The 23243-nt window shown below is 43.2% G+C and overlaps 1 protein-coding gene across 1 annotated transcript in view; it reads left to right on the top strand.

The window, feature by feature from the left end:
• The window catches only part of AFF3 (AF4/FMR2 family member 3), a 397189-nt gene that overhangs the window by 275373 nt on the left and 98573 nt on the right, over nucleotides 1-23243 (top strand). The window contains exon 10 of the mRNA XM_015592714.2: nucleotides 17233-17284. Within this exon, the coding sequence (XP_015448200.1) occupies nucleotides 17233-17284 (52 nt within the window). The remainder of the gene's footprint in view (nucleotides 1-17232; nucleotides 17285-23243) is intronic.

The raw sequence follows: 23243 nt of genomic DNA on the forward strand, positions 1-23243 counted from the left end.
AAGGAAGGCATACATGTTGGAAAAGGAGAAATAAAACTGCCTATTTGCAGACGGCATGCTTGCCTATATAGAAAATCATAAAAAAACAACAAAATAGAATGAGTACTATAAGACTACAGGATACAAGGTCAACGCACAAAAATCAATTGTATTTCTATATACTGATAAGTAGAAACCAAAATAAAAAATATGATACCATTTACAATTGCTTCAAAGAAAATTAAACAATTAGGTATGAATCTAACAGAATGTGTACAGAGCCTCTATGATGAATACTAGAAGATGCTGATGCCTGAATGCCTAAACTGTGCTCACTTAGTACCTACCAATGTGTATCTGGCAGCCCTGTGGAGCAGCCTCTGTCCATGTAAAGAATGCTAACTCTCATCGGTGGCAAGCCTTGGAAATTGCTGGGTAAACATGTAAAAGGTCAAATGCTTAAATGGATAAAAATTACTGGCAGCACCTACAGAGATATAAAAGTTTTCCACTGTCTCAATAGCAAAGCCCAAGAATGCCAGAACCTCGAAGTGAGCCAGAGGGCTTGATTGTAGTCAGCCAGCAGTAACAGTTTTTGAGTTAAGCTTGAGGTAGAATTTCCAAATGCTGCAAATACTATGTGACAGCCACCCAGCACCTCTTTGCTGGGCAGTTCAAGGTATGAGTCACAAGCAAACTCTTGGACAGTCAGCTCACTGAAGAGATGCCCAGTTGGGCCCCAGCACTCCTTCATGAGTGGTATTGGAAGACACGTAGGTCCTCGGGGCTGGGGAATGAGCTTTAAAAAATACAAATAAGCTGCTGAAACAGTAGTCCAACAGCAAGAATGAGAGCTGCCTGAGATTGTTGGAATGGTTGGGTTAGAGTTCTACATCTGGGAAGAAGTTTAGAGATGATCTGGTTCTTGGAACTTTGGGTGAGGCCCAAGAATAGCATAGCCCTCTGCCAGTGCCCAATCCTGCAGATGATACACACTTGGAATCCTATTTCGAATAGCCAGGGAATATACAGAGAAGTTTTAGAGAAGGAAAAACAGGATAGACATCATAAAATGTTATGGAGGAGGCATTGTGATACAGGCAGTAGACATACTAGCAGCATGCAAATACACAATTGCATATTTGTGTTTACTACCTTATTTATGTTCATAAAACATTTCTCAAAGCACTCTCAATGCTATGACATCATGTTGTCTTCAGCAACAACTCATGAAGAAGACAGAGTTGGTTTTATTATTCCCATTATAAGGAAACCACAGGGATGTATATGGCTCAGTAGTTCACATCAGAACCAAAAGGAGGACTCAGACCCTCAGATCTGTTGATTCTCACCTCTGAACCCTGGCAGGGCTGTCATACCTGAAAGCAGTATGGTATAATAATGAGTATCAGGACCTGGGTCTTTAGAAGGACCTATTTTTCTCTTGCTCTAATCCCGAGGGTCTCTGTATAAGAGCGGAATGCCATTCTTGTTTAACACAAAGAGTCAGCCTTTGCAATGGAAGTATGTACAGACACTCAACTCATCATCTTAAATTGATCTTCCTACATTTATTTGTTCTATGGATCTGAAACCTACATTGTTCTCTTTTCCCTGAAAAAACGTTGAGATCTTACCAGTCGGTCTTTGGGTTGGGAAGTCTTTGTCCAGATAGGATATCTGCAATCTTGCACATGCACGCACGCGCACACACACGCACACACACACACACATACACACACACCAATGCCCCACTCATAGCAGAGATGGCCAGAAGGCCCTCTCATTTCATCTGCAGTACCACCCAGCTGAGTGGGTGACAGGACCCCTCGTGGCTCTGAGAATTCTCAGGTCTGCAGGAACCTGGCCCAGACACTGCCACAACACACCCTCGCCAATTCCCCTCCTCCTTCCAGTCTCTGCTTATGAAGAACCAGCTGGGCTTTTTTCCTTTGGGGTGAGAAGAAGTGTTGGGTGGAGTCCTAAACCCTTCATGTCTTCAAGTCCTCACCCCCTCAGAAGAAACAGATGGCAGAAGGGGAGAGCAAAGGAACAGCAAGACTGACCAGGTCCTTCTCCATGGCTGTCAGGAATTCCACCAGCACCTATAAACTGCACACTGGGCTGGCAGTCGAGCAGGGCTTTCCTTAGTCCAGGATCCAGCCTTCCAGAGACAGCACATCTAGTGAGGAAGAAGAAAGAGCAGTATGGTATAATAATGAGTATAATAATGATTCTCTTCCTTTTATGGCAGACTAAGTGTATGCAGATATGGCTTTGTAGATTGTAATGCACACCCTGGATTAGACCTTTTATATTAAAGGTAACACAGAGTTTAAATAATAGAAGTATAGGATAAACCAGCTTGACATCACACACTGTTCAGCTGGGATTCCCTGATTTTAGCTCCCTGTGTATAAACTGCCCGAGCCTTGATGCTGTGAGTGCTTGGATTTGTGTATGAGCAGATGGGGAGGAGTGAGGCTATATTAATGAAACCTTTTATCATTCTCCCAAGCAGGTAAGATTTTATATGATGATACGTCAAATTGATTTCTCAGGTGATTCATTTGAGAGTTGTATCTGTACCCCTCACCAAAAAAAAACAAAACAAAACAAAACAAAAATCAATTTTGTTTGAATGGGTTTGAAGCTAACTTGTGTGAGGCCATGAGGCCGTGAAGGGCCCTCCGTGGGAAATTGATAACCAGTGTTTAGGAGGTATCCTGTTAGAGTGGTTCGGGTGCTTACCACACAGGTAATCATCTCACAGATTCTAGAGAGTTCTTTGGCTAGGGAGAATGACTCTGTGGTTGATCTTTATTTTTACAGATGCTTTATTTCAGCTTCTTCATCAATTCCCTTAGTCTGTGGCATTAAAGTGCTTATAAGTGCCCATGAATTCTCAGAATTACATATTACAAATAAAATCCCATCTCTCACCAGTAAAAAAGAAAAAGTGAAAATTAATGCTGTGTTGTTAGTTTGAGAAATCTTCTTGTGTATAGCATTGTTGGAACTAAGCATGTTCATTTATAATGAAAAGAAGTGGGCCAGAGACAGCCCTGCCTCTGCCATCCTGTAATTGTGGGCATGCAGGTAAAATCGGTTTTCACAGGAAAATAACGTTTCCCAGATTTTTCCCTTGCCATTAAAGAGAACACTTCCAGCCTATCTCAAGTACCTGACTGAAAAGAATATATTTTTGCTCATGGATATAGGTACCTGGCACTAAATCCTGTTCTATGAGCCCAAGGGACACCTGAAGGATACCGCCTTCTAGGATAAAATGTGCCCCCTGTTTTGCCATTTGAACTGATTCCTTAGAAACACATAACCAGATGTCAAGTTCACCATTTGCATCCCTGTGCTGGTTAGGAAAGGCAGTTGGAGCATGCTGAGCCCAGACTCATCTGCCATCTCTATTGCCTACCCCCCTCGCCTCCGGACTACATGTCAGGTTGCTGGAAGAATCAGTGCTGGTTATGCGGCCCTTCCGTTCACCCCCACTTGTCGTGGTTCTGCTGGATGCCAGGCTCTGCGCCAACACTCTCATCACCCCTCTGTGCTTTAAAATTTGCAAAGTACTTTTGTCTACATTATCTTAGTCAAGTCCCCTATAATCCTTTAAAGCTGGGGGATGCGTATTATCCATTCTCAATTTCAACTCAGGAGTGGAGGCCTAAAAAGGCAAATATACTGAGAACCATATGTGACAAAGTTAGAATTCTCAGATTAACTTTAAACCCAGAAGTTTTTCTAGTGCAGGAGTCAACGCCTTCCAGTATCACACTGTAATTTGAGCGGGTAAAAGCTTCATTTTAAGTAGACATATTGGAGATTTGAAGGCCGTTGAGGAGGAATGAATGCATGCCCGCTCCTGGCCTGGAAATGTATCTTTCTTTACTAGCTGCCAAAGCAGTGTTGGCAGCATTCAGCCACTTTTCAGAATAAATCTTAACAGTTGGGCTAAGAATCTAAATGACATCCCTACTTGTGAAGTGGCAGGATGGAGCAGGGGAGGCAGTAAACGATTGGCATATCAGCAGTAGAAAGGACTCAGAGTGCTGAACCAGATGAAAGAGCTGGACTTTATAGGTCTATGGAAGGGGGGTGCAAGGCTTTCATAAGTAAATTGCATATCCCGTAATCAAATGACAACTTTGATGACGTTTTATTCCTGGGAGTACAAAGCCTTTGTATACATATTATTTTTCAAATACAGCAGCTCTGAGAGTGTTTTATGGTCTCCTTTAGAGAGAAGGAAGTTGATGGTCACTATTACTGTCAGGTCACCAAGCAAGGAAAGAACACTGAGAAGTAACCCAGGACCTCACTCACTCACAGTTAGAATACCTGACGTCCTCTGGGCTACTCATGGCTCACAGCAGCAGCACCCGTCTTTACCTGCACTGCCTAATTAGTGGGGCAAGGGCAGCCTGATGGGTACCCCTTCACTCAGAATGTGACCTGGAGTCCATAAAATCCTTTGAAAGTCTGAAGCACACCCCTCTCTAATTTCTTAACTAAAGAGTTCTGAAAATTATTGAGGAATGAGAAATATATATTTACACAGTGAAAATGCTGGGTTTTATGTGAAATCCCATAAAATGGAAAATAATGATCCAGTGGGAGATCAGAGAGCTGTTTGGGTGCTTTACCAACTTAGAGTATAAATAAAGTTATCAAAATCACTGGCTATTATGTTCATTCTTTAAAAAAAAATAGACTTTTTCAGTAATAAGGGAAATATAAAAAATACTTGGTATCATGGGGTAAAAAGAGTCACGTACAGTAGCCATTTCCTGTTATCCAGAAACCAGCAATCGACCTAAGACTGACGGTCACGGGATCCGGGAGTCAGTGCCGTTTCTGGAATACCACTAACTCTTTGATTTTTCTTTAGTTGAAATCACCTTGATTTCTTAAAAAAAAAAAAAAAAAAGTACAAGTGTTTTTCTTTAACAGAAAAGAAATGTGGGGTTGCTGTAAGTGATGACACTAAGTAAGGAATCCCAATGAGAGGTAAACTGTTTCCATATGAAAACTTAATTTGGGCACGTCCAGCTTGCAATAGCTGGGAGTAGAAAGAACATTTATTTCTAAGAATATGACTGAAACATATACAGGAAAATAAATTTTTTCTTGCAGATTCACATTTTCTTGCAGATTCATCATTACCATGTCGTGGTAATAACGCTAATGTTACTGCTGGTTAATACTGACTTGAGCTGCAGCTGATGATGGGATGGATTCTCGCGTCTGCTTTCTGTCTACCCCGCTTCTCTTACACCTCTGCCCAGCTCTTTTCTCTACAACCTCACAGCAGCCTGTTGATTTTCCATTGGTTCAATGGGGAATCAGTTAATTTGTTAACTTCCTGCTCTGTCCAGAAAACGAATATGGGAATATGCTGTGGCCCTGCACAAAAGGTGTTTACCCTGCGGGATGAGGCTGGAGCAGAAAGAGAACATTTCAGTATATGGGTGACAGGAGCTGTAATAGAGGGGCATCCAGACAGGCTCAGAGCCCCCGCAGTGCCTGGCACAGCAGAGTGGCAACTCCAGCCTTTAAGAAGCTGAGAGGGCTCAGGGCTTTCATGCGGAGTCTTCTCCTGCCGCATTTAACCTGCTTTCTGATAAGCTAACTCTCCAAAGGGTACAAGAGGCAGTTCGTGCATGATGTCGGTCATTTAGGAATCTACAGGAGGGAGCAGACTGTGCATCCAGTCAAGACAGTGGACCCTTGATGGAGATCAGAGAAGAGGGTGAATAGGCCAGTAGGCTCCCTAGAAGAATGATTCTTGGGATGGACCCTTGAAGGTGTGTAGGACTCACACACAGAGGCAGGAGGCCAGGCGTTGCAAGTAAGGACGTAGCACTGCAGGATTCGGCTCAGGTGCCGCCTGTCCTCTCCTGGAAAGTGCCCCCAGGCACCCTTTTATATTACTTTTTTTGATCTCATTATTTTTCAACTCACTACAGGTATATTTTAAATGCATTCCACTCCATTCTGTGTATTGTTCGAGATCTTGGCTCCTATTATGAAGGAGTATATGCTTGTGTTTTTTTCAATTATATAAATACCTTTGTCCTCCAGATCCTGAGGACACAGAAAGGAGTGAGGCCATACACTTCCCTCAGGGAGCCCATGCGTCAGGTAGATAAGACGGACTTGGAGACAAGTAGTTATAACATAAGATGGCAGAGCACTAATAGACATGTGTACAGAAGAGGGAAATTAGCTGTGGTCACTGAGCATCAAGAGAATGTGCCATTTGGGGTGGCATTTAGGTTGCAGATGGTCAGTAGCAAGATGGGAAGTTGGACTTGGAGGAGGGACTGGAGAGTGAGCAAGCTCTTTCAGTGAGAACTGGGAATGTGGACTAAAGCAGTATGGTGAGGGATATAGAGTAAGAGCTGGGATCAAAAGAACAGGACAGACACGTCCAAGAGTTTTATTGTCTGTAAGGAGGAGAGAAGAAGTCAAACTCCATGTGCAGATGACCAGGTGACTGGCAGTGTCATGACCTCAGGACAATTCAGCAGTGAATGTTGTGTTTTAGGCAGGAAAGTCTGGGTTCTGGTTTGGAGCAGATCAAGGTGGAGGTACATCCAAGTAGAGATTAACTTATTTGCTCAACAAACATTTATTGTGTGGTTATTCTATGCCCAGAATTTTACCAGATACAGAAGATGCCCAGTGAAATGAAACATGGGCTCTTACCTCTGGGAGGCCAGAGCAGAGGTGCCCACGGTGCAGCTGGCACTTGGAGGACAAGACCATAGGTGTCATCCTTGGGAAGAGATGAAATGTGAAGGTGCAGAAGAGGAGAGGACCCAGGGCAGGAACCTGGAGTAACATCAGCTTTGGAAGAGTGGCCAGAGGGCCAAATCCATCAGAGGAAGTGGGAAGTCAAAGACAAAGGGAACCTTGAGAGTTAGAGACACTGTGCAAGGGACATTTCAAGGAGAGAAATGGCATATAAATTGGAGTGACCAAACGAGATAAAGAAGCAAAGGTGTCTATCTGGTTTGGCAACTGAGCATCCCTGAGAGAATTCCTTTACCTGTTGGTGAGGATAGGTCTGTGCCTTATCCTAGGAATGGAGGAAAAAAAACCCTCCCCTGGCAACATTCTTATTCAACGGAACATGGAAGAGGTGGAGCTAGATGGGTTGGCAGACAATTTTGGTACAGGTTCTGGCGAAGTTAGGTAAGATGTGAAGATTGTCCTGTGGATTGGTGTTGGCTTTAAGGAGAAGGTGATAGTAATTAAGTCAGTAGTTCTCAAACCTGGCTGAGCAGTAGATTCATTGGGGATGCATGTCGAAAATACTGACTCGTATGCCCAACCCCAGAGCAGCTAAGTCAGAATCTCTGGGAATGAATCAGCAATGAGCACCCCAGGTCACACTAACCCCGTCGTTGAGAAACCCTGGTGAGGCTTGACAGTTCACAGTCTGGTTTCTCCTCTCTTGTCCTACCATTCCATTTTGTTAATAGACACTAAAACTCAGAGTCAAGGCTTTATCCAAGTCCAGTGCTGGTCAAGGCCTTCAGCGTTTCAGACTCTGTCTAGCTCTGTGTTGTAAAGTGGTTCCACTTGTCAATAACAATAGCCACAAAAATGTAAAAACTGGTATTGTGAACCAAAGAACAAAACCTATTGTACATACAGGTTTTGGAGACTCAGTGCGTTCTTACTCTCCAGAGTTATCAATGGAATCAGGAAGCCATTAGTTAGCAAGCAGAATAGACAGCTAGCTTACTAATTTACTGACAGGCAAATAATATTTGAAATTACAGACTTGAGCCAAACGTATGAATCTCCATTCCCCTCTGGTTAGGTACAATTTACCCTACAAAGAGATTTAAGCAGAGAAATGCCCATTGTCAGACCTGTGCAACTGAGAAGACTTTTAGTTTCCTGTCAAGGCCATCTGTCCTCCCCCAAGTGTCTGCTCAGAAAAGGGCCCTGTTCTTTCATACACTGTGCTTGAATCCATTAGAAACCGAGTTCTCTAATACGAGGACATCGAGTTCAGAAACCAATTTTCTAGAAGTGCTTGTAAGGAATAAGGACAGGAAGTTTAAAACCATCTTTGAGGAGAAAGCATTCCCTATTCTGAAGCCTTGGTAGCTTTCTGATAGAAATGATAGAGTACGCACAGCCCTCCTTCTTGTCATTCTTCAGGAGGGGGTAATTTTCACGTCGATATGTTCAGAGAATGCTGCTTTAAAACCGTGGCCTGTGTTGCCCTACACAGAAAAGATGGAGCGTTTTCATACCTTCACAATCACATGAACCGTGTGGAGCACTTACATCTTTCTGAGTGGAAAGAGTCACAGGCTGTTCAAGGCAGGTGGCCTCAGAGTTCCATTTCTCCCCAACAATGAGTTTCCTCTGCTGCTCAGCACCCCCACCTGGAATTGCAATTCCAAGTGAAAAGAACGACCAGCAGGGTTTTTAAAATGCACAACTGAAAAACAAAAAAACAAGGCCAAAACAAAATGAAAAGCCTAGGCTATTTCAAATAACTTTAGTAAGATGTGTCTTTACTATATTCAAGAGAAGTGAGGACACAATAAATCAGAATAGCTAGTATACAGACTTCCCTTGCCACGTGGTCAGCCTTTTACAAGGTGTAATATGTGCAAATCTGGACCTTGTTTCATGAGTGTATACCCACCATGGGCCACCTGCTGCCGTGTAATAGTGTCTGCCTTTCAGCTCCTCTGTGAAGCCAGAAGCTCACAGGTACAATTGGGGAAGTTCCACGCCACAAGGAAATTGCATCATCAAAATTAGGAGCAAGATGGTAACTGGTATGGAATGGGCCTTTGGTGTCCTGTCCCCACCAAGAGCAAGCAATGAGAGTAAGCGTTGACATTGGTTCCAAGCATAGCCTTCCGTTCTCTTTCACCTCCTCCACACTCTGAGTTACCAGCGTCTTTACTCTCACAGGCTTTTTCAGTGCATCCCAATAGGCAGGAAGTGTAGAGAAGATTGACATCTGAAGGAGGGGCTGTGAGAGGGGTGGGAAAAGCATAAAGCCTCCTGGAGATTTGAACATCCCTCACCTACAAAATGTAGGAGCTTGTGTCATCCAGTGCAGGAATCACTAGCCAGATGTGGCTGTTGAGCACTGTAAATGTGTATGTTACATTGAAATGATAGGTTGGCTTAAGTAAAACATGTTCTTAAAATTAATTTTACCTGTTTCTTTTCACTTTTTAATGTAGCTATTAGAAAATTTTAATTACCTGTTATGTTCCCATTATACTTCTGTTAGACCGTTTGAATGATGGCTGTTAACACTCTCGCTCAAGCAATTGGGAGTGATCCTAAATGCTTAGTACCATGCACTAGCATATCAGTTACTTACTGAAGCCTAACACATTACCCCCAAATTTAGTGGCATTTATTATCCCTCAGTTTCTCTGGGTCAGGAATCCGAACGTGGGTCCTCTGGCTAAGGGTCTGTCACAAGGCAGCAATCAGGGTGTCAGCTGGGGCAGCCATCATCTCAGGGCTCACCTGGGGAAAGACCCATTTCCAGGCTTACTGGTGTGGTTGCTGACAAGTTTCGGTTCCTTTCAGTGACTGACCCCACATGTAATAAACCCATGTGGACAGGAGGTTATGGCCTACCCCAGTGGTTCTCAAAGTGTGGCCTCTGAGCCAGCAGCCTAGACATCACTTGGGGACTTAGCAAATTTGGCGGACCCCATCCCAGACCTATTGAATAAGAAACCCCAGGGGTGAGCCCAGCTATCTGTTTCTATTACCCTTCCAGGTGGTTTAATGCAGGCTCAAGTCTAAGGACCGCTGGCCTCGCTCTCCTAATGGCTCTCCGGAGGCAGCAGCGGGCCACCTCCCCAGAATGTGTTCCCGAAGCACCCTCAGAGTCCTGCTTCTGTGAGGACTGATCCGATGTGGAGCTTATTAGCACATTTAGCCCCCAGCCTGTATTTCCATTATCTTAAAGTGTGTTGTGACATCATGCTTTCCTAAATGTGTCTTCCTAGTGGAGTTTGGGGACAAATATTCCTTTGGAAAGAACGAAGGCTTGTGCAGACCCAGAGTTGAGAGGTATGCAGAACGGAGGGCAGAGACCTGGGAATGGCTCCTGGCCTTGGCAAATGGCTCTGTTGGTCTGTTCACCATATTCTTTATATGTTGTCTCTTAGTAGATCCTCTTAAGGGGAAAGAAAAAGATGAATATAGTTTTTAAACTCTTCAAAAGCTGTTAGATGTGTGTTTGGGGTCACATTTTACTATGACGAGGAATAGTCTAGAGAATACCTAAGCCGGTTCATTAGTTTGTAACAGAAGAAGGAACGTTTCCCTGGTCTCAAGCCCGGTGGGAAGCTGGCACCACTTCCAGGTTTGGCCCCGTTGCCACTTGGTGCAGGAGCAGGGGGTGTGGTCTGGTTCCTGCCTTTGTCCCAGCCTCCAAGAAGCCTCTTGGGCATTACCCAGTTACAGTGCTGGTGCCTGAGGGTGAGGCTCTGTCCTGCACACCATACTACATGGGAGAATTTTCCACAAAGTGTTCAAATGCTCTTTATTTATATAGCACTCTACCCTCTAAAAGCACTGCTACCTCCATTTTCTATGTCTTTTTTAGGACAATGATTTGAAATGTCCTCTCCTGACCTATGAGGAAATGAGTGCTAAAAGAAGTAACCAGACTTCACCCAGGCCCCTGGCTCCCAGTGGTGGGTCTTGGGCCATTTTCTCACATTCCAACCTATTAGTTTTCCTTTAACTTTCCCTTCTAATTCTCTATCAGTCCTCCTGGACTTCCCACCCATTGGTGAAGGCACAACCCATGGTATTCACAGCAGTGAGAGGCTGTAGAGGTCATTTTATCAGTGCTTCAAATTAGAGATTTGGAGACGCTGTCCAGAGGATAAATGATTTTTCCAAGTTCACAGAGCTGGTTAGGAGGAGAACTCAGACAGGAATGCTGGCCAGCATACCATCGGTAATTGCAGGACTCATTCTGCTACCACATCCTCTCCTCGCGCTGACTGTGTCCTGCTATTAGTAAGCTTCATTTTCCTTTATGTCTATTCTGTTTTAACTAGATATGGGTTCCGTGGGGAAAGACCGTTGCTCGATCGAGATTTCAAAGACATATGTTCATCCTATCCATTGGGCGCTGACATGGAGCATCTCACCAGGGTTTGGCAGGGTTTCCTAAATGCAGTTGCTTTTTTCAAGGGTCTTAAATGGTAAGAAATGTGATTCTTTCCACTAGGGAAGACAAGCCTGTGTAGAAGGGGCTGGTGGACTCAGCTTATAAGTGGGAGAAAAAGACCATTGGAACTTACTGTCCTTAAGAAAAAATAAGGTCATAAACAGAAGAGGTACAGTGTACCTTCTCCCCAGGATGAATGTGGCAGAGTCAGAAGATCGTCTGTGATTGCATTGACAACCAGAACAGATCCTGCAAAGAGGGAGCCCAGAAAGGAGAGATGTGTGAGCAAACACCACCTCTCTGTGAACCACCATTTGTTAACAGATGTAGATGTGATACCCTGGATAGGAAAACATCAGAGTCAGGAATTCCTGGGTCACCTGGACCACCCCTCTGTCTTGTTCCTCATTTCTCCATTTGCTTCCAGACCAAATTACTTCATTTGTGCCTTGGACACATTATATTACCAACCCCCAGTGGGGCCTATCATAACCTTCCTGGTTCCCAGTTAACTGGTATGGCATGAGCTGGAGTCTTCTGAACAAACGCAGAGGGGAAAGGTGGTCACCAATTTATGAAAATAAGTCCAGGCAGATGGTAGCTCTGACCTGGACAGAGCAGTGGACTTCAGAAAGAATGAAATGAGTTTTATAACTTTCCCTCCCTTGTTCGAAGCAGTGGAGATGATGGCTTGGAGAATACCTTCAGAAGGGTGTGCTTACATAGCAAGTAGGCTGCCATGCACTGCTAATTGAGAGAATAGATATTTGCATATATGAATATGTTTAATGGAGAGTCATAAACATTTTGTCTTTGGCTTTAAATCTCAAGTAGGTGGAGGTTGTAGCACCAGCTATAGAAACAAATATGAAAATCAAACAGCCTGATTAAAACACAGATTTTTAAAAAACCATTAAGAGATAGCAAAATGAAATGAACTTTAAAGAACTAAAGAATCCAGATCTGTTAAGGGCCCCAAATGACAAGTACTTCCATGGAAATGCTATTAATTAACAACAACTGCTGTGGGAAATGATGGCCATTACATTTGTAGGTAGTTAAAGTACTTGTTTGCAATACCTGTATAAGAGCTTGAGAAGCAGCTGGCCATCTGTTGGAACTAGGCTACTGTTTCTGCTTTCCGAGAAAATCGGGTCCTCAACAATGTAAGCACTAGCTACAACATAAATTTATTGTTTAATTAAAAAATAATACACATGGGGAAGTTACTATAATCAAATATTAAAGTTTCAAGGGTTGTGTTGAGTTCCTCTCTTTCTGAAGGAAGGTATCTCCAGATGAGGCAGTTGGGTTCTCTTAGAATCATGTACATCAGAGCTTTACAATTTTAAGGCACTTAAAAATGGCTAAAATGGCAGTGCTGGTTGCAGTGTGTGAGGGAAGCCAGCCCTGGGACAGAGGTGCCCGCCACCCAAGGAACACATGAGTGAATGATTAAATGATTGGGGGTTCAGACACCAGCTCTCCCATTGGTGGTGAGGCAGAGTTTCCGTTCATCTTTGACTTTATCAGAGGGCCACCTGAGGTGGCACTTGGCAGACTGCAAGGGGAAGTGCTTGTACTCGATTCCTTCTTCAGAGTTCCAAACAGACTCCGTCGCACCCTTTCCTCTGTGTGGCTCATGCGAGGCCCTCTCTCCCTGTGTGAAAGCTAAGACCATTGAGCTGGGCTCAAACCCTTTTGAGCCTTTGTGTCAGGTGTTTGGGGTTTTGTAACATGCCTAGGACAATAATCCTAAGAAACCGTTGTGTGACATAGTGCCCTGGTGAAAAATGGATAGAATCCCAGTCACTTAACTGCTTATTTGAAAAACCCTGCTGTGTCCTGTACGTGTCTCTGGTCTCGGTATAGACCCCACTAGGAAGTCACAATCAGGCATGACGTGGCATGCTCGTGACAGCAGTTCCAACAGCTCCTCAGGTGTTCAAGACATAAAGTTTAAGTTTCACTGCACTGCTGGATGGACCTCTGCTCTCTGGCCTTAAATCTTAAAGTTTCATCTCAATGTCTATTTTATTTCAATGTCCCTGTTGTTATCAGGCAGTGGGTCCAGCTAAGGGACTCCTGGTCACGTGGCTGACCACTGGCTCCCAGGGTAGATCTCCTTGTGCGCTCAGTCTGACGGATGTAAAGTCACATCAGATCAGTCAACCATGGCAGCTGTGATAACCTAAAATCTACCCGTATCCACAGCCTCTATAGAACATCGTGTTTTCAAAATGGCCTAAAAGTAGAGCAAATGGCTCAGCTTTTAAGGCTTTGTCACAGAAACGTCTTCCTCTCCCAAGCTGTTTACCCATGCAAGTTTCCAAAAGGCTGTAAAGTGTGGCCCTCAACAAAGTTAACAAACATGACCTCTGTCGAATGCTCAGCCTGTGCCAGGTCCTGTGCTAAGCACTTTTCGAGGACTGTGTAATGATTTCTCTGAAAAAGGCTTTGAGGCTGGTGTTGATCCCTCGGCAAGTTGAGTGGCAGAGCTGGGCCTCATCCCAGGCAGTCAGACTGCAGAGTCCCTTCTCTGGCCACCGGGCCTGCGGCCCAGTGGCGTGCACCTCAGAGGAGACTGTGGGGATCAAAGGAGGTGACAGCTAGACAGTGCTCAACTGGCCTGGCAGTTAACACCCATTCACCCTTGAGAGCTGCCGCAGTGCATCTGGAGTTTCGTCACCTCGTTAGGCTCTGAGGGACCTGAGAGAGGGGCTGAGGGAACATAAAAAGGGAGTGGCTGTAAGTGGGTGGGTGACATCATGGGCAGAAGGCCAGTAGTGCTCAGGTGCAGGGGTGCCCATGCAAGCCAGCAGGGTGCCCTGCACTTAAGTGCAGGTGACTATCCCAAACTGTCCTCAGCCCCTTCGAGCATCAGTCTTGACCTGCCTTTTTTCCAAAAATGGAGTCAGAGATCCCCACCCTTGCCCTGTGGCCTAACCAACCCTTATTTGCATTTTCATCTACTCTTGGTTTAAAACTTCTCCTTATTTGTTATTTGTTCTTGTCTGATATACCTAGGCCAGTCCGTTTCCTTCTAGAAATAGACATGATAAAAGTGTTGTCAAGTGGGTAGGATTGGAGTTGGGGGCACAGCTACAGTAGTGCCACCAATACGTTTTGATGGAGGCAGCCATGGCCTCAGTCCGCTTGCCACACGCCAAGCACTGACAGCTCTTTGGATGCTGTGGATGTCTCAGTTCTTCTCTTTTCTTCTCTAACCATGTTTGTTGTTCAGCTATCACCTCAGATACACTTCAGCTCCCTCTCAGGCTCCCTCAGAGGCCACTTCACTATTTCCAGTATTAAAAAGTGAGCATTTCATGAATGCCACACCGGAGTTGAAGAGGGCGGTGAATGGGAACAAGCGCTGTGCTTTGGCGGTTGAGTTGCAGCAACTCCACTGTGACCATGAGAACAGAGCAGAAGTGCCATCACATTCTTGGATGGGCTGAGCCTCAGCTACCTCACCAGTGTGTCTGTTAGGGGATGGGGCTCAGGGTGGCAGTGAAGGCCCATTCCAGGTCTGGTTGCACATGTGGGAATGGCAGCACCTAAGATCACCATGGTTTGCGTGTATCTGTTTGGCTTGGCATTTCCATTACTATTTCCTCATATTCCAAGATATTCTGAAGTTTAATTGGATTCTTACTTCTCTCATTCTCTCTTGAATATAGGGTATTCTTACATCTGATCCCCAGTTTTTAGATCTCAGCCAGAAACACACACAAAAAAAGCTCATTTATTAAAACAGAGGTAAATTCAATAATAGGGTGACTGCTGTTCACAAAGCATGGGGGTCTCTGACGGCTTGTCTTTTGGACATGATGACCAGGTAGATGAGTCTCCTTGCAGAAAGGACAAAGCCAAGGCCCAGAGGTGTGACTTGCCTGGGCTCAGGGGACACGAGAGGTGATGTGACATTCCACCAGACCTGTGTGTGTATCTTCATATGTGGTGCATGCTTAAAATAAACAAAGCTGAACTGTAGTCCCTGCCTTAGGAGAGACCCTCACACACTGCTTTTACTATCGTGGTTACTTTCAGCAACACCAGCTTCATGCAGTGACAGAGTCACAAGGCTGGTTTGCAACCAAGCCGAGATCCCTTGCTTTGTGGCTGCTGGGGTTTCCTGCTCTGGTTGACAGTAACCTTCAAATCTGTACACGTAATTTCCCATATAAAGATGGAACTTCTCAATCACCCTTGACAGGACTCCCATGTAACAGCAAGGGGGTTGTTAACAATGATCGTGTGTGTCCTCCCGTCCCGTTTCCTACCCACCGTCGGGACCACCCACACTCAGAACACCCAGTGCTCACAGAGTAGTCATGAGATTAAACCAAATTGCAATTGACAGTTTATCCCAAAAGTGGGAGTGAGGGATGGAGGGGAGAACATACCCTGCTTCTCTTGTGTTTTTTGTCAGAAAGGCATGTGTACCTTTTGGTAGGAAATCAGTTTGAGGAAGGTGCCCCGGCCTAGCCAGCAAACTGGTATTGTACCCTGTGTCATCACTGTGCTAGTTACCAGGGGCTCAAGGACAAAGAAAACACAGTCCCTTCCTGGATTCTTCACAAGCAAATGCTCCAGTGAATCACCATGATGTCTCTTCTCTTTGAAGCCAAGTGTATGAGTTTTCAAGGTCAGGGGAAATGAAGGATGTGCCAGAAAGACATAAGGAGCCGCTGGGGACACAGCTCTGCAGTCTTTGCTGTTGTTTTGTTTGTTTGCTTAAGGTTTGAATAATAAAAGAATGATACTTCTCCCTGCTGGTAGAATAGCTGTAGCCTGTGTGGAAACATGTATGGTGTCCTAATGGCTTCAGTAGTACCCCAGAATTGCTTAGCAGTTCCCCAGTTGTGTCTCTAGAACAATGCAAGAGTTGTCCTGCTTTACAAAATAGGGGGGAAATTTATTTCCTAGACTCACAAAATCTAAAGCAGGATTGGACCTAAGAAATTGCTCAGAACCACCCTTCATTTTACAAATAGAGAAATGGGGCTGGGCGTGGGAAAGTTAAGTGACTTGCCCCAAACACGCAGCCATCTGGGGCAGAATTCAGCCCACACCCCACCCTGGCAGGTCTTTACCCCAAGTTCACCCCAAAAGTCACTGCAATGACTTATTAAAATATTCTGGCAAGTATATTGATGGCAGGCCTATAACTGGCTTTTAAAATAATCGAGGCACATTTTAGGGGATAGTCTTTGAAAGGTGATTTCAAGGAGGACAGTGAGGCCTTTTGAGCACATGGGCTTAGTGGCCTTTGGACTGATCCCTGGTATCCCGGAGTCCATCAGAAATGGACTCTCCCTGCCCCCAACAGAACAGCTCTGCATTCATTTATGTTATAGACTGCACTTCTGAGTGAGATATCTTTTGAAATGACTTAATCTCAAAACTATAAAGAAACAATTTAGCAAGGCTGATGAGAATATCACATTATCATTATCAGAAATAATAGGGTTTGAAGTTTTGTTTTCTCTTTTTTCACTTTAACTTTTATGGACCCAAAAATATGCTCTGTCATAACGAATCTGAGGGATGCAGGGGGCACTGGAGAGTTGCCCTCGGAATCTTTCCAGAAAGTCCCTTTCTGTTTGGTTTCCCTCATCCAACAGGATCTTGGGGCAGATGCTTCCTCCAGGTCTCTGGCTGGTGGAACAATGGGCATCGTCGTTGCCGTCTCTTTCTCTTCAACATGAACAGAAGAGGAGACAGTGCAGCACCTGCACATGGAGAACACTGAGCAAATTGTGGAATTAAACTTCACGAGGAGGGCATCCGTTGGACTCTGGTTTTTGGCCTCACATTTTTTAGACAGCCCATCCTATGACTATGACGATGGTTCATTTTCATGATGTGGCAATTTGTTACTTCTATCTGCATCATAGGAAAATGGCTTAAAAAGAACAATTTTTTTATTTAGCGAATCAAACGGGCTTACTGCTCAAACATTGCTCTAATAAAGATATTTTGATGCTAAACTGTTTTGTATTTGCTAAGTATCTGTACCTCTTTGTTCCTTCTTGCAGAATGCTAGAAGATGACCTTAAGCTAAGTAGTGATGAAGAGGAGAATGAACAGGTAAGATTGTCTTTTATGTTGCATTGTTTGAATGTGACACCGTGACACTGGCCTGGTAGACTGTCCTGGGTATTAACCAATTCGTACAAATGCCAAGTTGTGGTGTTCTAGGCTGCTGGGTGTCCTCTGCTATTTATGAGATTCTGTGCCATTGGGCCAGTCTGTTAAAATATCTTGGCCTCAATTTCCCTTAAAACTGTAATTCTGTGCTTTTTATGGCATTGAAACCAACAACAGCTATTTATAGGGAAGTCGACTGGGGCCAGACTTCAATGTGAAATAGAGCTTCTTTTTTTGGAAAGCTAACTGGCCTTCAGGAGATCAAACCTGTGATCTTAACCGCATCAGCATTCAACGGGCAAGCTGTAAGCATTAAATATTGAGAAGTCTTATACAGATATTATTAACATTGAGAAGAAGCAAACGTAGAGGTGAGCTCAAAATGATGAATAAAAAATAATCATGCTCAGAATGGCCTGTTTGTCTTAAATGATAAATGAGCTTGAAATGTTCTCCTTTGGTGTTGACTTATCAGCTCGAGACATGAGTCAGGGGTTTATAAATACTCTTTGATCAGTCAGTTAAGATGAAAAAATATCCACTTAACATTCATCACTTTCACCTCTACACTTCAGGAAATGTTTGTATTTTAAAGCAAGTTTGAAAACATGAAAGACAGATTTTCCTATCCTTCTGTTTCTTTTTTCTCATTACCTGTGTTGTACTTTGTCAGGTTTGGATAAATGTGATAGGTATATAGACGATTCAGAGAGGTTTTTTAAAGTCATTCTCACATGCGCTACAAGACACTTGTGCTATTCAGTTGATCTTGGAAGAGTGAATTTTATATAACGATATCATAGAACACTGTGCAGACAATGCAGCTGTCTAGATATTTGAATGCAAATAATGCCCAGAGTGAGCGTACAGAGGTGATATGAGTCAAAGGACGTTTCCAGGAAGAACATCTGGGCAGAAGGTAGCTGTGGGATCATATAAGAGTCTGCTCACCTTGTGAGAGGAGGTGGGGTAGCAAAGAGGGAGCTGGGTGTGAGGTAGAACTAGGTGAATCTGGAAACTAGGTTGACAAGTGGACAAAACCCCAAGTGAAGGAAGTTTGACTGAGCAAGGAGGACCACACAGGCCTTGAGTTTCTAGAGATCGATTAATTTATTTTAGGCGTACACAACAGGTGGTCAGCTCTCCACAACACAGAGATCTTGCTAGAACTGGAGAATGACTTCACTCCTGATTCTGGTTCCTTGTCCATGTAGCTGAAAGCCAATGATTCCATCCTGTGCATGTGTTCCCACAGAGAGGTTCAGATAGGTGCATTGTGTATTTAATCATGGCAAAGATTTAGATTGAACATACTTTATATTAGAAAAAGAGATTTGCAGACTGTTTCATTCAGCAAGTCTTTCTGAATTTGGACAGAATTTCCTGAGTTAGTTCCAGGAAATGTTTCCAGTGAATACTTTATTTGGGAAAAAAAAAAAACAAACAAACAAACAAAAATAAACAAGTTAACAAAGATATGCTAGACATATTCCCTAAGGCAGTAAAAACTTTTAGTTGACTCATCTGGCTTTATTAGTAACTTCTTCCCAATCAGTAGCCATTGGTAATGTGATGTTGTGAACAGGCAGGTCAGATCCTTTATTCTTGCGTTTGGTCCTATGTGTGTGCACCTTCCCACCTTTTGCAATGAAAGCAGCTGACAATGAATGACTTATTCAGTAATCTCCTCTCTTTTAATTAAGGCTCCACACAGCAGTTTTGTGTGGTAGCTTCAGTGATCACTCTACCACTAATTAAGTTATCGGCTCGGGCCTGTGATTATCCCCTGGCTTAATCACAAAATCGTAATTCCCATGCTTCTAAAAAAGACTAAAGATACGATATTTTTTTCCTTTCCAAGACCAAAATATGTATGTACCTCAAAAGAGTGGATGGAGCCTGTGTACACAGGCAACACACATACACCCACTGCGTTTTTCAGGTGTTGGGAGATAATTAAACAATGCAAATGTTTTTTTCGAAGTTTGTCCCTTAACCCAAAATCTTTCAAAAATATATATTCCCATCTTGGTAAACATAGTAAACTAATATGCTTCACCTTCTCTTGCATGATACCCAGTTGTCCTTGTGAATATTGCTCGCTGGCCTGTACAGCCACTGTGATAAAGAGACATCTACACGAGCATCACCTTCCTGAGGTTGCTACACAAGGTTGCTACCCCTTTCTGCCATTGCTAAAGTAGCCTCAGACTCTCTTGCGTTTGAGTACTCTGTTATCCTCATGGCCTCTGTGCTCTCTAAGGTAAAGAAACAGGTAGCTTAGTGTGCAAGCACAGCTCAGTAGCCCTGCTCCCTGCATTCGAATACCTGCCCTGCTACTCAGCAGCCTTGCAGCCTTGGCCCCATCCCTGAACTGCTCTCTGCTCCAGTGTCACCCTTTGTGAAATAGGAATTGATGTGTGGTCCCCAAAGCCTGCCACTCCCTCATTACTTGTGTTCAACCATTATCTTCATGTCACCAGATCCAACAGACTTTTTTTTTCATGTTTAGTCAACTTATAATTGAATAAAGCAGACACATAGAGAAAACCACATATAACCTAAGAATACAACTTGATGACTATTCATAAACCACATACTATGACTTAACTACCCATGTGACCAGCACCCAGATCAAGATGCAGACATGACCAACCTCTCAGGTCCCCTATGTCCCTGCCCAGTCACTGCCCTCAATGAGAACAACTGCTTTCTTGTTTGCTAACGTGTAATGTTGCTAATTTTTGGACTTCATATCAGTGGCGTCGTTCAGCAGATGTGCTCTTTAGTTCTGGCTTCTTGAAGTCTGCATTATCTTTGTGAGACTCATCCACATTGCGTGTCATTGAAATTTGTTCCTTTTATTACTGTATCACAGTTCACTCCATGTGTACACCGTGACTTACCCATCATGCTGATGGCACGAGGAAGTCCAGGGCTGTTAGAATCACACTGTGATTAATGTTCATGTACACGTCTTTCGGTGAGCACATGGGCACATTCCTGTTGTGTCTGTGCCCAAAAGTAGAAAGAAATGCTGGGCCACGGGGTGTGTTTGGCCAACTTGAATAGGTTATCCCAAACTATTTTTCACAGCGATTATACAGTTGACACTCCCACCAGCAATGTAAGAGACTTCCAGTTGCTCTGCATCCTCATATTTATCTTTTTATGTTCATGAGGGATATTGTCCTGTGGGTCTCTTTTCTGCATTGTCTTTGGTTTTGATAGGAGGGAGATACCAGCCTATACAATGAATTGGAGAGTGTTCCCTACTCTTCTTTTTTCTTGAAGAGATTGTATAAAATTAATGTTAACTCTTCTTTAAATATTTGTCAGGATTCAACAGTGAAACCATGTGGGCCTCATGATTTAAAAACTTACAGATTCTATTTTCTTAATAATTAAAGGGCTATTCAGATTATTTCACATTGAAACATTATAGTTATATGTGCTCCTCAAGCAATTAGTCCATCATGCCATTTACATGGTCGTGTTTATGTGTGTGGAGTGGTGTTTCTTTATTGTCCTTGCACTTTCGGGGCTCTACTGATAGCCCCTGTTTTATCCTTCATACTGATCTTTATCTTTGTCTCCATAAGTCTTGCTGGAGGTTTCTCAGTTTTATTGATCATTTCAAAGAACTAGCTTTTTGCTACTTTGATAGTCTGTCAGTTTTTCTGCTTTCAATTTCATTAGTTTCTTATTTGTATTCTCTCTCCTTCTGCTTGCTTTGGATTTGATTTGTTATTCTTTATCTGGTTTCTGGAGGAAGCCTAGATTATCAATTTGAGGCACTGGTGTAACTCCCACAAATTTTGATATGTTGCATTTTCATTGTCATTCAATTTAGTGAGACTTCCTCTTTGGCACAAACATTATTTAGAAATGTGTTGTTTCGTTTCCAAATGTTTGGAGATTTCCTGTGATCTTTTACTGATTTCTAGTTTGGTTCTGTTATGGTTAAAGAACACATTCTTTATCATTTCAATTCTTGTAAACTTGTTGAGTATCTTTTATGGCCCCAAACATGGTCCATATTGGTATCTGTCTTGTGGGCACTTGAAGGAATGTGTATTCCGCTGATGCTGGGTGGTGTGTTCTATAAATGTCAGTTAGGTCCTGTTGGTTGGTGGTGTTGTTGAGTTATTCCATGTCCTTGCTGATTTTCTGTCTAGTTGCTCTATCTATTGTTAGTAGAAGCGTGTCGAAGCCTCCAACTGTAATTGTGGATTAATCTACTTCTTTCCATTCTGTCAGTTTTTCCTTCACATACTCTGCAGCTCTGTTATTAGTGCATACCATTTAGGACTTCTTTGTCCTCTTGGTTAATTGACCCTTTTATCATTGCAGTGTTCCATTATATCTCAGGTAATGTAATTTTCTTTGTTCTAAAGTCAACTTGATAAATATAGCCACTGCTGCATTCTTTTGATTAGTGTTTGTGTAATGTAACTATTTCCAATTTTTACTTTCGGCCTGCCTATATCATTATATTGAAATGAGTTTCTCATAGACTACATATAGTTGTCATATTTTTAAGCACTTTGCCAGTGTCTGTCTTTTAATTGATGAATTTAGACCATTTGCATTTAATGATTATTGCTACGTTAGGGCTTAGGTCTGCCACTTTACTTTTTTATCATATTTTCTTTTTCTGTCTTCCGGTAGGAATTCCATTTTTATTTGCAGTATTTTTGAGTGTTTCTCTTTGTGTAGCTTTTTTAGTGCCTGTTCTGGGTACTACATCAAATATACATAACTTATAATGGTTCACTGGTCATGGCATTTTACAAGTTTTCTCTCTGGCATACTATAATTACCTCCATCACAGAACTGATAATATGTGGACAATGTGGGATTTGGTTTTTCATCTTTCTGACTTGACTGAGCAACCTGAATCTCATTCTGTATCTTATTCATTTTCATTTCCCTGGTGCATGCCATGGCTGACTGGCATCTAACTGGAAAGCCTCATCTCTTCTTAACCACATCCACACAACTACCATTATCTTCACTCTCCCTTCCGTCCTATTACTGAGAACACCGCCTTCCTCTTATCCAAAGCCCACCCCCATTTCCTCTCAGTTCCTTGATGACTGGTTCCCCTGATTCCTTTCTGCCCCAGCTCTCCACCAGAGCTACCCATTGGGTCAACAGTGACCTCCGCAGACCCTTTTCAGTCTCTTATCTCACCAGAAGACATTCAGCATTGAAAACTATCAATCACCCACTTTTCATGACATGTTTCACACCAAAATCTCCTGGATGGTGTTCTGCCCCCTGACTCTCTCTTCTTGGGCTTCTTTGCTGACAGCTTCTCCTCTACCTAGTCTTAAATGCTGGAATCTTTCAGCATTTATTCCTGATTTCTCTTTCCACTTCTCTCTCTCTTTGGGTGACCTCATCCATTCCCATGACCTTCAATTTTTATATGCTTACGGTTTCTAAAGCTGTATCAGCACAGAACTCTCTTCTGAATGACAAACCTACTTGACTTCTCCACTTGAATGTCTCACAAGCATTTCACATTCAATTTGTGCCAAGCTGAACTTCTAGTCTTGGCCACTCTTACCTGCATGGTACCCAGAAGTGCCTCGAAATCACCTGGGCTCACCATTGACGACTCCTGTTCTTCACTTAAATTTTATCTCTAAGTCCTATAAATTCATCCTCCAAAATTAAATGTTAGTCAGTCCACCTCTTTCCACCCTGGCTAATCTAAACCTGTCTGGTAGACACTAGCATATTTCTGTTCCCTCTCTATAATGCAACCTCTTCACAGTGATCTTTTAAAAATATAAATCAGATCAAGTCATTTCTTCATCTGAAAACTTAAGTACATTTCCCATTATGCTTGGTATAAAATCCAGAGCCCATAGTATGGCTTCACCCACCT

Source organism: Pteropus alecto, unplaced genomic scaffold (assembly GCF_000325575.1).
Source record: "Pteropus alecto unplaced genomic scaffold, ASM32557v1 scaffold186, whole genome shotgun sequence".
NCBI lineage: Eukaryota > Metazoa > Chordata > Mammalia > Chiroptera > Pteropodidae > Pteropus > Pteropus alecto.